The 14850-nt window shown below is 38.6% G+C and overlaps 2 protein-coding genes and 1 pseudogene across 3 annotated transcripts; all 3 read right to left on the bottom strand.

Moving 5' to 3' along the window:
* Positions 1-4565: 4565 nt before the first annotated feature.
* LOC148737590 (uncharacterized) lies at positions 4566-7883 on the bottom strand. Its single transcript, XM_088747396.1, has 2 exons — positions 6297-7883; positions 4566-5737 (listed from the first exon to the last, which is right to left on the bottom strand). The coding sequence occupies exons 1-2, from the start codon at positions 6880-6882 to the stop codon at positions 5613-5615; spliced, it is 711 nt and encodes a 236-aa protein (XP_088603522.1). The 5' UTR covers positions 6883-7883; the 3' UTR covers positions 4566-5612.
* A 2701-nt stretch (positions 7884-10584) lies between these two features.
* On the bottom strand, positions 10585-12603 carry LOC148737589 (uncharacterized). 2 transcript variants are annotated; one of them, XM_088747423.1, is made up of 4 exons: positions 12489-12565; positions 12150-12250; positions 11789-11862; positions 10585-11693 (listed from the first exon to the last, which is right to left on the bottom strand). In XM_088747423.1, exons 2-4 carry the CDS (start codon positions 12204-12206, stop codon positions 11555-11557), a joined length of 270 nt encoding a protein of 89 aa, XP_088603549.1. In that variant the 5' UTR covers positions 12207-12250; positions 12489-12565; the 3' UTR covers positions 10585-11554. The 2 variants fall into 2 exon arrangements, with proteins under 2 accessions (XP_088603549.1, XP_088603550.1); XM_088747424.1 differs by having other exon boundaries at positions 12150-12603.
* Positions 12604-12608: 5 nt separating this feature from the next.
* LOC148737588 (uncharacterized) lies at positions 12609-13371 on the bottom strand (annotated as a pseudogene).
* Positions 13372-14850: the final 1479 nt, after the last annotated feature.

Here is a 14850-nt window from a genome sequence, read left to right as displayed (position 1 = left end):
GAACAATATAAAAATCCGTCGAGGAAACTATCTTAATATTTTTTAAAGAGCTTTTAGAGAATTATTTGTGTGAAAATCTATCGTCGCGTAAATGGCCTCCTTGAATGGCAGGGAGTCACCCATGAAATCCAATCGTGCAGTCAAGGAGGTTCTGAAGACCCTAAAGCTGAACACGGGGAAGGAACAAAGGCATATTTCAGGCAAGACAACGCCGGTTGCTATCACTCATCATGTTCGATCCTAGCGTGTCCAGCCATTGCAGAATCTACTGGAGTCCATGTTATAGGAATTGACTTTTCTGACCCGCAGGGAGGTAAAGGTGCCGAAGACAGACTTGCGGCAAAATGTAAAGGCCACGTAAGGGTCTAAATAAACGTATTTTTTACGGATTCTTTTGATGACGACAACATCATTCTATTTTCAGAGTGTAGTTATCGCTGGATGGGGTCAACATTTTCCACAGGTGGTTTTAAATCGCTCAGCCAAAACCAACCCACGCAGACGGAGTCGGAGACTACAGAGAAACCTGAAGTCTCTAAGACGCATGAGGGGATTGCTGGTGATGAAACAGCAGCATTTGCCTATTTGCCTGCCCTAAAGACGGGTGTGTGAGAGTTTTTCAAAGGTATTCTGCCTTAGAGAAACAGCTGTCCTCAGAAAAACTCGCAAAGTCTTTAGAGAAGAGATCTTTTCTACACCTGGCCAAGATCCCATATAAATCTGCATTGGAAAAAGGTGTGGGAACCATACCAACTCTGCAATCAGTTCCAGGAAGTGAACGTCGAACTGATTGCTGTAATAAGACTGGGATTTTAAGTTAACCAAGAAAGCCTACAGGCTTATTGACAAGCAAAAGGCATATCTTGATGCCAAATTCAATATTGGCCAAACGTCAGGTAGAAAATTAGATGGGGAAGTAGATGCAAGAGAGATGAGACGTGCCCAAGGACCTGACGGTGCCAAGGATCGGAAACAACTACCGGATGATTGCGATGTTCAGGCCAGCGAGGAGGAAATCAACCTCACGATGGGAAGGAATTTGGCCATAGAATCCATCTCTCTTCAGCACCCAATAGTGTTCGATCAGTTTGATATCTGTACCATAGTGAAGAACGACACGTTGAAGAAGCTAAAGTTTGGCATGCTGCAGAGTATTTGCCAGAACTTAGAGCTGAATGTTCATGAATCTGCCATTCGATGAAAAGCACCATACTGTAAGAAATGATTGACAGTTCATAGTCACGTGATTTGGAGCACATGCTCTCGCAAGATAGCTAGGCTTTCTTTTTTACACATTCTGTATGATTCTCGCTTAGTTATGTTGGAATGTGAATCGAACGATTAAACAATTAAAATTTTGTTGTGGACAAACTCGAAATATTTGATACATAACTTGCCTTCCTTGGTGAAGCTGTTTCCCCGTGCACATACCAGATTCGCCAGTAACCTATCTTAATCAGTTCTGATCGGTTATCTCCTTTGCTTGTTTTTAATACCTAGGGCTGTAATGGCTGAACAAATCGGCTAATCGATAATATTTTATTTAAATAAGTAAATTTTAATCAGAAATTTTGGCATTTTAAGTGGCTTAGAAGTTTCTGTTTTGGTTATTTTAAGTTAATTAGGACAAGAGCCTCAGAAATTGAACAAAAAAAAAAAACACAAAATATACGTACGAGATAAGATTTAAAAAGACATGCAGCCAATGGAGTAAATGGATAACTTAATATAACTCTAAAAAAACGCGAGCAATGGACAAAAAGAACACAATCGTGCGATTTTAAAATTTCCCCCGTAACTGGGCACGTGCTAATGGTCCTTTTATTATTGGGGTGAGATTTAGTTCTCAGTAGACGCTGTTACGTGCACGAATGACTAACAGATGTCCGCTAACAAAGCATATTTGAAAATAGACTCCGAGTACGATATAAGGCACGCAACAAAAATGTAACAACAAGGAGTTACCCATTTTAACTCTTATTTAATTAGTTTTACACTGTTTAATCTACTTAGGTCAGAGATTAAGCTAAGCAGTTCATAAAGCAGGCTTACTATCCTTTAAGCCGTAGAGGTGTTCATCGTCTTGATCAACCTCCAATTCGAACTTCCGCCGACTGAAGACCACAGCACTTGGCTTTCTTGATTCATGGCTTTCTTTTCGTGTACACAAACTCTTCCGGAGGACCTCATAGTGAACTCTGTATTCTTTATCTTCTTCCCCTCTCGGCTATCGTCTTTTCATCTCTTTCTTCTCTCCGGGTATCGCAAGGTCAAAAGGTCATAGCCTTGTCACATCATAGCTTCCACAAGTTCAGTCAGCAAGCCACGAGGGTAAGCCCTCGGGCAAATCCTTTTGTACTTCTCACAAGCCAGCTTTTATACATTTACTTTAGGTATCTAGGGTGTTCTATTACTATTTATAGCGTATTACAAGTTGTACTATTTTTGGAAACTGCTGAGTCACATGAAAGAAGTTTCTGGAATATTACAGATTATAGATAATCAGTAGAAAAGTCAGGGATTGCGTGACAGATTCAGTAAAACTAATTCGATCCTCGTAACAACGTGTTTGAGACCCGAACAAGTGTAATAATAATATAGATCGATTTCTATAGCGCATTTCCATGTAAATGCTCTAATGCGCTTTACAACATTGTGCGAGGGACTTTTCCAGACTGCCGGAGGCAGTTTACAATTAATAAAGGAGAAATTTTACAGATGGCCCCTCCCCCCATTTCCAGTAAGCAGGCCAGACCACATCACAGTAATCTCGTGATGTGGGTTCTTTAACGTCCCCTGCCGAAATTAACTAATTGATAGGTGCAGGAGACGGGACCTCCGGCTTTACGTCCTATCCGAGAAGACGAAGCAATGTGAGTGAAGCGTCTTGCTTAAGGACACAACGTCAAGCCCCAGCCAGGACTTGAACCCGGGCCATCTGACCCAGAGTCCAGCGCACTGACCACTGGACTACTCACGCCTCAAAGTGTCCCCTCGCTTGGGTTATTATAGTGGGATTATTACATGTTAGCTGACTTAACCTTCTCGGGAGTTGGAAAAATGGTCGCGTTAAAACAGCGTCACGATCGACAGGTACGCAGCGAGCTAAAATAATAATTGAACGGTCGCACGCATGTAAGATACACTTTGCGCGTTGCCAGGAAGTTTCTCACGCATTGCACATGCGTTACATGAGTGCATATGTAGAACTCAAATAAACATTGTGATTTCGCAGTAGTTTGATGCTCCCTCTTTGGAATTCGAAGATTATTTATTGTCAGCTGTAATTAGATGTTAAAGGCCCATTTCCATCCGAGATCCTTTGCAGTCGTTTGTTTTTGTTTTAGAATAGCGCTATTGTAAATGGCGAACTCTGATAGTCATTCACAAACACTATTAAAAAGAAAAACAAAAATTTGGTGAAGAACACAGGAAACAAATTTGCAGCTAAGTATTTGAGACTGAAAAATCATAAATCGAGTCTGTGTATAAAACTTGTACAAAGCTTACCTGATGTTGAAGGAAATTGTTCGGCTTCAAACACTAAATAAAATACAAAGAAATAACCAATATTGGCCAAAACTGATTTACTTTGCGCATTTCAGTTATAGAATAATGACTTGCACAAATGAGATTGCTTACATACATATCTCAGGATCTCAAGTAAAAATCAGTCAAATAATTATTCTCACCTCCAAAAAATCTCCCCGGAGTCTCTAGTTCCATCGTAGGAACAATGCAATGACATTTCTGCAAAAGCACTGTCTGTAAAGTTACCGAAACCCATGGTTGTTTTCCTCGCCCTCCATAAATGATACACAGACTCTCGAAGTCGAATAACCTTTGCCGAGCTGGGCAGACACGGCCTTCCTCTAGACCGCTTCTTCGGCGGCATCAACTTTTCAAATGACATTTTTCACCGTCATAGATGTAAGAATTAAAAACTATTTACTGATATGGATACTACGATAGATTGTTGTTCGCACATGATTCAAGATGGAACTTTGAAAGCCCTAATTAGTAAGATGGAAGAAGATATCAAAGCGATTTCGCAACTACGAGGAAAATAGCGTATTTTTCATTATGAAAAGTGATCCGGGCGCGCAAGGCATCTCAGTTGGAAATGGGCCTTTAAACCTTTGGAATTAGGAAAGTGCCTTCGACTAGAACCGAGTTCCTCGGTTTTAAAGGTCAGCCCTTATTATTTTCCGCTAATTTCGCTAAATTTTAGACCTAGTACACTTGAGCCCGCGTTGTTGACCGCATACCCGCTGACGCATCATTTCATTATTCAGCTCTGTCGCGGCAAATAATAGCGACCTTAAGATTCGAGGACGGGAGAATCTAGTACGAGTGCCGGAAGCACATGAGATGAAAAAAACAGGAAATGGAATTAAAGAAAAAAGAGATTGAGCTGCAAGACAAAAAACACGATGATTTTCTTAGAGTTATGCTTGCCCAGCAGCAGCAGTTGCAGCAGCAACAACAAGACTTTCAGGCCATGATGCTAGCCATGATGAATAAGCTGACACAAAAGTAAACATCTAACATGGTAACACAGTATGAACATTTGAATTAATATTTTATTTGCAAGGATGATTTTAAAGTTTGGTTTTAAAAAATTCAAAATATATTTATATCTCTATAAATTATATTTTTGAGGTATTACTGAAAAAAGATCAAGTTCATATCAAGGGATGATATGTCAAATAGATCATGATCAGAGTGACAATCAACGACAATTTGTTCACATATGTTGTGGTTCTTGTTCAGAAAAAAGAACCTTTACCCCAAGCAATTTGCAAGGATATTTCTACCACCAGAGTTGAGTTTATTTAAAAGATTTAAAAAGTTTCAAACACAAAAATTTTGTAGTTTGGTTAGTGTTTATGAAAATAGTTGAAAAACCTCTCATTACAAAATGCAAGCAATTTCCAAGAACATTTTTTATGGAAGAGATAAACTTAAAATTTTTCAATATGGCAAATTAGTACAAGAATGTTTTTTTTTCAAGGGACCAGTCATCATTTGTAAAATATACTGGGTCTGGAAGGTAATTTACAAAAGTTTAAACATTTTCATGGCCTGTTTTGTTCAGCACATAAAATTTTGATACCCGTCCAAATATTTGTGAATTATATATTACTATGACTTGTTTTCCCACTAAAATTTCACAGTCCATAAAGAGGAAGAGGAAAAATTTTGTGACCCAGTACATTCCATAAATAATGAACACTCCCTAAGAAAAATATAGTTACTGTTTTCTGTGATGTCTTCAATTAAACTACTTTATTTACATACATGTGCTGGTCAATGTTTCAGTCTTACGAAAAATATTCATCCAGAGTTGGTGGTTCTACATCAAAAAACTGTGAGGTTTCATTTGGATAAAGGCATGTTAGAGCATTTCTCAGAATGGCTGCAACAAGATAGTACTTTCCCACAGCACTCAGTTGAAGTTTTAAGTTCTTTTTGAAATCAAGGAATTTAAAGTAATTAATTATGTCCCCGAATATCCACTCAACAGAGGTTCTGACTGCACTCATTGAACGATTGAATGCATGTTCATTGGCTGTTAGATTTGCATGTTTGAAGGGCCCTTGTAAATGGACTCATAGTGGATAGGCTGGATCCCCATATAAGCACATCTGCTGCCCAGTGGTTGAAAATGCGTGCTGCTCAAGTAGATCATATAAGCCTGATTCATGCAGCATCCCAGGATCATGTCTTTTACCTTCTGTACAAAAAGGAAAGATAAGTCAACAAAAAGGGAAGAAATAATGCAGTTTATTAGAGCTATGGCTTCTAATTTTACATTACTACTTTATGTTAGAATATTGATGCTTTAATTTGCAAGCTTTTAAGAACATTTTAAGAATAAACACAAGGTTGGGATTATTTTTGTGTCAAAACTGGTCATCAAAATGAATTAAACTACACTTTTGAAGCCAAATGTTAAAAAATGATTAATAAACAACAGATACTTGTAATGAAATCTCTATCCATTCCAACACAAAATATCATAAACAATGACTTAATAACACAGTTTTTTTAGCTAAAATTGGTGAAAAAAAAGACCATTCAGTCTGGGCTGAAAAAACAATGTTCCAAAAAAATGGAGTTTTTATTAATCATAATTGGATGCTCCTCTAGCTTTTCGTTCAACAGCAAATTTCAAAGTTCATTTTCTAGAACTAGAAATTAAGGAATAACCAAGGTTATGAAAAAATCATGGACTTTGAATTTCAAACTTTTTTACTTAAAATGAAGTAAAATGAATGATAAGAGATGCATACCGAATGGACCATGCATAACAGCTATCATTCCACTTGGCACAACCACAGACTGGTACTTGAGTGCATGCACTCTTTTGTGGCCATTATAAACGATGCGCTGTTTTTCACCAGGGCGGCAAATTGGCCGAACCGTCCCATCTATAAAACCGAAGCAGTTGTCCAAAGCACTGCCTTTCTGTGAGATTGCCATTGCATACAGTTCAAGTTTAATTGGGTCTAATAAAAACCTGTTCCAGTGGGAGATTCTGTGATAGTGTTGTTGATAAACATAGTCCATCACAGTTGTGGTGATCATACTTAGCACTGGCACCGGTCTGGGAAACCGAGATATCATTTCCGAATATCTGCAAGGATAAGCAAGGCGACGAAGAAGCATACAAAGCCCTTCCATGCCATCACAAATGCTCCCTTGTCTGCACTCGATGGTCTCGGGAATCCTCAACGCATTGCAGAGAAGAGGCAGGTCGTTTTTCTCAACGCGAAACTCGGCTTTGCACTCGGCCGGATCGATAAGATCTAAGTCGAACTTTTCAACATCGTGGTACGGGAAATTTGGATTTTTCGACGTATGAAGGTCGAACAGCATCAAAAATTCCTCTTCTTCTATTAAATCATCATCTAATGCAAGCAAAAGAGCATCTCTCGTTCGTTGAAAGGTCGCCTTAATTACTCTCCGTAGTCGTTGTGTTTCAGACTAACCTTAAAGAGGAGTCGAGCAATAACGAACGACGTACTCGTTCCAGTTTTAACACGGTTCAAGCTCCCCGTCGTAGATCTCCCGTCGTCGTATCTTAAGGTCCCTAATAACAGCGCGAGCACATCAAACAAACTATGTTTAAGGCACTTCGGCATGGAGGATGAAACAGAGAGAGGAGACCGGTTTTGGAATACTAGCTCCGTAGAAATTAAGGTTTCTGCGGAGACTAGTCAAGGAGGGTTCGTTTTGCAGAAAATAACCCCAACTACGGGATGAGACTTTGATCCCGTGTTAGAGGAACTCACAAGCAACAAGCAAAGAAAATTTAGTTTCCAGCGAGATTTAAAGCCCTGGTCAAACGGCGCATGATAGTCGATGATAGTTGATGATAGTCGATGATAGTTGAGGCGCGCTCTTCCGTTTGACCACCAACTATCATGCACTATCATCGACTATCACCAACTATCATTCATTTTGAGCTTCTTCAAATTCTTCTCGATAGTCAATGATAGTTTTTCTCGTTTGACCACGCGTATGATAGTTCATGATAGTTTTTGGTCAGCTGTTTTCCCCGAAAATCGGTGGGCTCATTTAAAATGGCCCGGTTTAATCTCAGGCCCGATAGCGGTCAATATTTCCTGAAATGTTTCAAAGTTCATTCGCAACATTTCCTTGTAAGCAGCAGTGTCCTCCACTCGCAATTCTTCCACCAATTTCAACAACCCCCTTTCGTTTCTACTTTTAATCCATTCCCTTGTCCGTCCTCTCTTCCACCAACGCTCTCCAGATTCATCCTCCGTACATTCCTCCAACAAATCGATTACTAGTAACCAAGCTGCCGTCCTCTTTCGTCGTGATAAATTCATACTTCAACAAGTTTGTTCGACTCACGCGAAGCCATGTCTGTGTTCACATTTTACGCGGGAAGAGCCTGGAACTAGCTGCTGCCGTGACTTTGCTCGCGCGACTACTGGCGAACTATCATCAACTATCACGAACTTTTTTGGCCGTTTGACCATGCGGATGATAGTTGGTGATTTTAGATGCTAGTTTGAAGAGATTCAACTATCATGCGCCGTTTGACCAAGGGTTTTGACCAAGGGAGAGAATTTTCACAAGAAGCGGCACTTCGAGAATATTCCTTATGATGGTCGCGTGCTTCAAAGTTTCAGAGGCAAGTCAATTGTTGTTGTCACGCAAACTGCGCCGCTTCAAATGATTTATTCTGTGAAAAAACAAAGGGTAACGACCATATTTTACGTGCAGCGCTATGATCGAGAAGGATTTGCAAAGGACTGAAATTTACAAAAGCTATTGAATTTGAACACGATCTTGCTTGACAGTTAATTAGGTAACAGCATAACTTGCTAATGTTTTGTTAGACCTTGTCACGAAACTTCATAATATAGCAAAAGAATGACAACCCTGAATGTAATCTGAAACATATTTCTGAAGGAAATATGTTTATTAATACAAGCATATATTTTAAAATTTAATGTTCATATCTTGAGGGCAGAAATACAATGAAGTAAATAAATAGAAGTATGGTTTTACCTAAAACATAACAACTGAAAGCTTGTGTTTATTATTTGACTAACAATGATGTCCTATTCATTTATGAAATTATCCTATCACTGAGTATAGAGAATTAATCCTATTAAATACAAAGTTTACTTATCTATGTATACTTCATCCTGCTCTTAAAACTATCAAGCTGCAGCCTTTTTTAGCTTTTATTTAAGACAAATCCATTACTAAAACAAATGCATTGTGTCAACATAACAAGCAAAATGCTGAGTCATTAGTTATTAACCCTTTGACCCCTAACAGTGACCAGCATCTAATTTCTTCTTACAATATTAACCCCAAATTAAACATAAAGTCACAAGAATGTAGGAAATAATAACTAAAGAGGCTCTTGATTGTGAAACAAATTCTCCTTGTCAGCACCTTGAAAAATGTATTGAGAACAGTATGGAGAATATTCATACTGTTGTTAGCATGTGAAGGGTTTAGTGGTCAAACCTTTATGTACAAAATTCCATAAATACATCAGAGCAGAAACCATGCCTCTAAAATGCAAGTCGGTAAAAAAAATAATAGGTTTATAAAGTTTTCTATGTAATATAGCAGTGCATAGCAAGTGATATCAGTGACAACAGTACCTTTGCATTCTGACAGGTTTAACATGTCTAGCAAACACAGCTAATTTAAACAATCGTGCACCAATTTTAAAACATTTTTCTTATTAAGTAGGAATGTTACTCACATTACCGGTACACAAAATTTGTTGAGAGCTTAGTTATCATTCTCATAGCAAGTATGCCTTATTGTGCACCACCTTGACTATTGGAGATTTAAACTGTTGATTAAAAAATAAATCAACTACACTTCTCCAGCCAATGCACCTTCAAGGCACTTAACTAGAATTTCCTTATTACCTGCAGTGCTTAATCCTCTACTATGTAAAGCTTCCTTTAAACCAGGTACTGTCATCAAAGTTGGATTGATAGCTACACTTCTTACCTCAGTGGCATTGTACAACTTTAGATGAGACCACAGTGATAAGTTATCAGCAAAGCGAGTATTGCACTGTTTACAGACAATGGGTTTTAGTGCACACAACACTGATTCTGTTGCGCCTCTGCTGCTTGCACAAGTCACCAGGTCAATACCAGACAAACAAACTTCAGAACTGAGCAAATCATTTTCTTTATTTCCACCACAATTGCAAACATTTGATTGGTAACAGTGTGGTGAGAACGTCATTGGTAGTGTGAGGTATAAGAAAAGGGCATTGGTTGATGTTCTGGGAGGTAAAATTAGCGAACATAATTACTTTGCATTACTTGCCACCATTTACCAGTGGTGGTGCTTACATTTGACCGATTAGTTAAGGTCAAATCTTCCCTCACTCCAGAATGTTTGGCCTCTTTAGCCTGCAAAGAGACAATAATGCCATAACCCACCCTATACCTTGTAAACAACAATATTGCATGATAGGGAATACCATATCCAACTTTCCATGTTGTAACATTAACACAAATGTACCGAACTTGTAGGGTACACTGTAACTAACGTACTGGATAATTGTCCTTAAAAAATCCTGTTTTATTCTCCTCCTTATTTTCACGTCTCTTAATTTCTGCTCTCACACACAAAAACTAGTTTTATTATCTCCCACGCATCTCCTGTTACAATCTCGTCAAAATAAAATTAAGAGGTGGAAACATCAATAAAACTGCATGGAATGTCCCTTGAGTAATACCTAATACTCATGAATGCTTCACTACTTAGTACCGGCAGTTGCTGTAATTATTCTTCCCTGGTTACCTCACATCTTTTACAAGACATATGAGCTCCCATTTAAAGTTATCACAGGAAGTCAGAATCACTGGTAAGCAGAATGGACATCAGTTATTTAGATTAAAAAAAATAGACCAGATGGTTTCCCTGAACTTGAGTGTTTTTGCAGTAAGCACCCTGATCTCTGCCGGACGATTCGGATGCCTGGCATGTTGGTACATCTGCAGAGACAATACTTCTCTATTCACATTTTCATTCTGCAAGAGAAATAAGTCAATAAGGAAGAGTAAGCATAGCATTCAAAAAGTGCCAAAGCAATTGTGCAGAATTAACAAAAGCATAAGTCTTTTACCCAATCAAGAAAGCCTAGTTCCATGTGCATGTTGTAGGTGTCATCCCCATAATGGATCCACTTAGCAGCATATATAAATGAGCATCACTGAATGGAGAGATTCAATCCAGTATGTTTCCCTACACTGCAGAAGGTAACAGATTTTGAGTGGCTTTCACTGTAACTGGAACATAAATTTTTTGCAACTCTTTCATGGCCTTTACTGCAACATCGCTAATTTGGAAAAGGCAAATTTTTTCAGGCAAAGAAACAAAATCATACAGTTATGTGCCAATTAATTACCAGCATGTAATCATATGCATGTCTATATATTGAGGTGCCCATAATGGCTTTCCTATATGCAGCTACAGCTTCAGGTTTAGTTAAAACCTTTTGCTCATTAGGTAGCCATTCTGCTTGCACCGTGACTCTGCATGGCAATTGACATGATATCCCTGAGTCATAAATAAAGAAAATTATAAAAAAACAAATTAATAGATCTGTATTAATAATAGTAAGTATAATGCTTCTGGTTTTCCATTTTTACAGAAAATTGTGTAATCTTTGAGTTCATGAATTATGCTATGTCTTGTTGGAATTACATGACACAATGTGTTCATTACAACAAAAATTAATAATAATTTTGGTTTCGTGAAATCGTTCTTTTGAAGGAGTAACCTGAGAAAAACCCTTTGTACCTTAGGACTACTACACATTCTCTCAATAAACAGTCATTCAAATTACCTGATAATGGTCAGCAACAATCCGCAGGTTAGCCTGAAATTCTTGCTCACTGAGTGGACTGTTCTTCATGCAGAAGTACACATGAGAAATAAATAAACAAACAAAAGAAAAGAATTACTTTAGTCACACTATAAAGGATTTTTCTGTCTTCCATACTCATATTATATCAATGGTGGGATATTATTGAGGATGCAAATGTATCATACCTTGGGTCTCAGTTAGAAAAGTCAGCAGCTCTTTTGTCATAGGGACTTCATGGCTCGCTGCTGAAGTTTCACTAGCCCTACTCCAGTTTACGACTCCTAAAACTTTTTTGGTTCTAAACAGAATCAGTAAAAATAGAAATATTTTTAGGAATAGCATTGAGTGTATCAAGGCTCAACATATCATGCAAATAGTTCAAAAGCATCTTACAAGAAAGAAAGGGCTGACACCGTTGTGTGTGCTGCTGATCTACTCAAATCATGCCTTGCACCTGTAACAACACCCTACAGGAAGAAATGGTAGATATCAAAACATAACATTGAACACCTTTCTGTACTCACATATTTCTCAGGGTTTACAACTTGATATCAGATATTGTATGCTTAGATGTGCTAGTCAGCAGAACTTTGCAGAAGTCTACTAGATCCTATGCATGAACTTGACTGCTTGCAGAGATCCTGGCTTGCAAAAAGGAAAAATTGAACAAAACTCATGCATGCACCTCTCATACTCTAACACTGGTGTATAAGTATGTGGCCAAATACAAAATAAAATTGAAATCAACTTGTACCTCTCCATTTACAACATATCCAGGGGTGCTTTTCCCTTCTTCCTGGGAAGCAGACATGGACTCATTGCAAACCCTATTCACAATGGTTGCATAACAATGGTCTTTCAAGACCGTTGAAGTAAATAAAAAAAAAAGAGGTATTTTAGAATTCAGGTAAGAGAGAACCAAATAAAAAGCTGCTCAGTCCATTTGAGGTATTTTGGTGGAGAGATCATCATTTGGCTTCCTGTAAACTGTTGTTGACAGCCATTTGCTTGCAAGAAGAAATACAACTTGATTTTAGGAGCATTAGAGAAAGTGCATTGCTAATCTGCGTGAAAAGTTTTTTCTCCCTCTCACCCAAGGTTGGCTGCTTCAGAGAAACTTGTGTACTGTGTCTCTGTCACGTCACAAAACAATACTTCATGAATCAATCTATGAAAAAGAGAGGCAGATAAGTGACCAGGTACAACAAAACTCAAGAATACTGAGACAGCGAATTTCAGAAAATTTCCAGCTGAAAACGAAAAGGTACTTACCTCAAATTTACATAGTACTTTGGAGGAGATCCTCCCATGATAGAGGAGGAGAGCCACTTGAATGAATCTCCACATACACATGAAACTGTTACGGACACAACATGACTTTGTTGATTAAAGATTTGTAAATCGCAATCGATGAGTTTTCCATAATAACAGCATGCGATGGAGAGAGTGTTCCAAAAAAAAGAATACAGAGTTCGCAGAACTCCCCCGCTGCAGAGATATATGGGGTCGTTCTCTGCTGAAGGCGCAGTGATCTGCATTCTTAGTGGTGTATGTTCTTCATGTGGAGGGGAAATTGGAGAAACAAGATCAGAGAAAGGCAAAGAAATACGCGAATATGGAGTGGAAGACGCTGAAGGAAAAGAAAACCGTGTGGCCGAGCCTCCATCAGATCCGCATCATGTGTACTTGAGGTCACTTTTGTTAGATTTAACGCGCCTTTTGCCATTTTCACGCGGTCTTTGATGCCAAGAAGCCTGCTCTCTTGAGTTCGAAGAAGCTCTCTGTTAAAAGAGAACTAAAGATCTCGACCTGTTGGACGCTTTTTCTTGGGCATATATGGGTTATTTCCGTCAGCCATAACGCACAAATTCCACAATAAATATTTTTCGAGCAGAGACAGCTAAGAATGTTGCCGAACAACCACTAGAGTTGTGAAATTCTGGCTGCTAATCGCACTTGCTTGTGAAATTATTCATTCTTTAGAGGTATTGCCACAGATAATATAACGCATGCAATATTTATGACACCGCTAGATTCAATGGGAATAATCTGAAGGCTCAGCCAGCAGATGGGTGTAAGGGGCTAGGGGCTTGGGGATGTAAGCCGAAGTTACACGGCGCAAATTTTGAAAATACAACTGTACGACTGCATAGTCGACCGTAGATCGCACTTTGAACGGCCGAACGATGTGTTAGTGCCAAATAAAATCAAAATAAGCTAACTTGTGGGAATGAGAGTCAACAAGACTCAATATCTTCTAATTTTTGACCCGAAATAATACTTTTATCTCTACTTGAGGAAAGTACCAGAGTATTGTGCGAACATACGTAGTGTATACACCGCGGTTAAATTGAAAACCGTTTACTCACTTCCTTTACACACTTACTCTTAACCAATAAAGAACTACTGCAATAAATTAAATACACGCTGCATATATACATGCAAATTCGTGGGTCCCGAGTGTATCATCCCTTGAATTCGTTTCCGCACGTGAATACTACTATGCACTACACATAGATTTGAAAATAGTCTCAACTTTGGAAAAGAACACGTGACAATTAAAGGAACCAAAAGAAAGGTAAAGTATCGCTTTGAATCACAGCTATGTGACATAATCATAAACTAGGTTATCAGGCTTACTGTTGCCCGCGGGTCTTGATTACTTTATCAAGAATTACGGTCTAAACTTGTCTTTTATTCCAAAAAGGAGCTTGATTACACGGAGTCTTATCCTGAAATAAAACTTTAACTATAATTTTCTATCTAAAAGGCACTAGCTAAACACGGAGGCGTCAATCTAACCAAACTATCAAGAAACAAAACGCGATTTGTAAAGTAACCAGCTCATTCGGCTTAAATGAAAACCCCGGAAACCTCACAAAATTCTAAATTAAGGGATAACAAATTGGCGTAAACGAAAATTCAAAAGGAAAAAAAGAAACCAAACTAACTCTGTAATAATAGTAATAAACAATAACAACAACAACAACAATAACAACAATCAAGAAACGCGGCAAACGTCCACGTCAGTTTCAATGGCAAGGTTAAAGTTCTTTAAGGGAGGGGGACATGGGGGGTTCAGAATGCCACAACACCGCGAACAAAATAGACTCTATTCTGTTTGCGGTAGTCAGATCCCCCATTTGTTCGGAACAAACACCGCATCTCCACAAGGGATATTATCAACACGCCGACAGTATGATATAGTCACAGGTTTTACCTGATCAGGTTTCAATCATCTTTACCACGCGCTGGTCTGTGGCTGGCCCATAATGCGTGTTGTATTGGTCCAGGGGTCAAGTAAGACATTAACGAACACAACTTGGGGTTAATCAGCCAACGTTTATTAAAGATTAGCTCGTTTTGTTCGACAATTAACTACAGGTTAAAAGATCTAACGAAGTTATTCTTCAACACTGGAACTTGCAACGCTGGAAATGTTCTATTTTACCGAA

The sequence above is a fragment of the Stylophora pistillata genome, chromosome 2, assembly GCF_964205215.1.
Source record: "Stylophora pistillata chromosome 2, jaStyPist1.2, whole genome shotgun sequence".
Lineage (NCBI taxonomy): Eukaryota > Metazoa > Cnidaria > Anthozoa > Scleractinia > Pocilloporidae > Stylophora > Stylophora pistillata.
The sequence above is the reverse complement of the archived record's forward strand: the minus strand, read 5'-3'. Positions and strand labels throughout refer to the sequence as shown.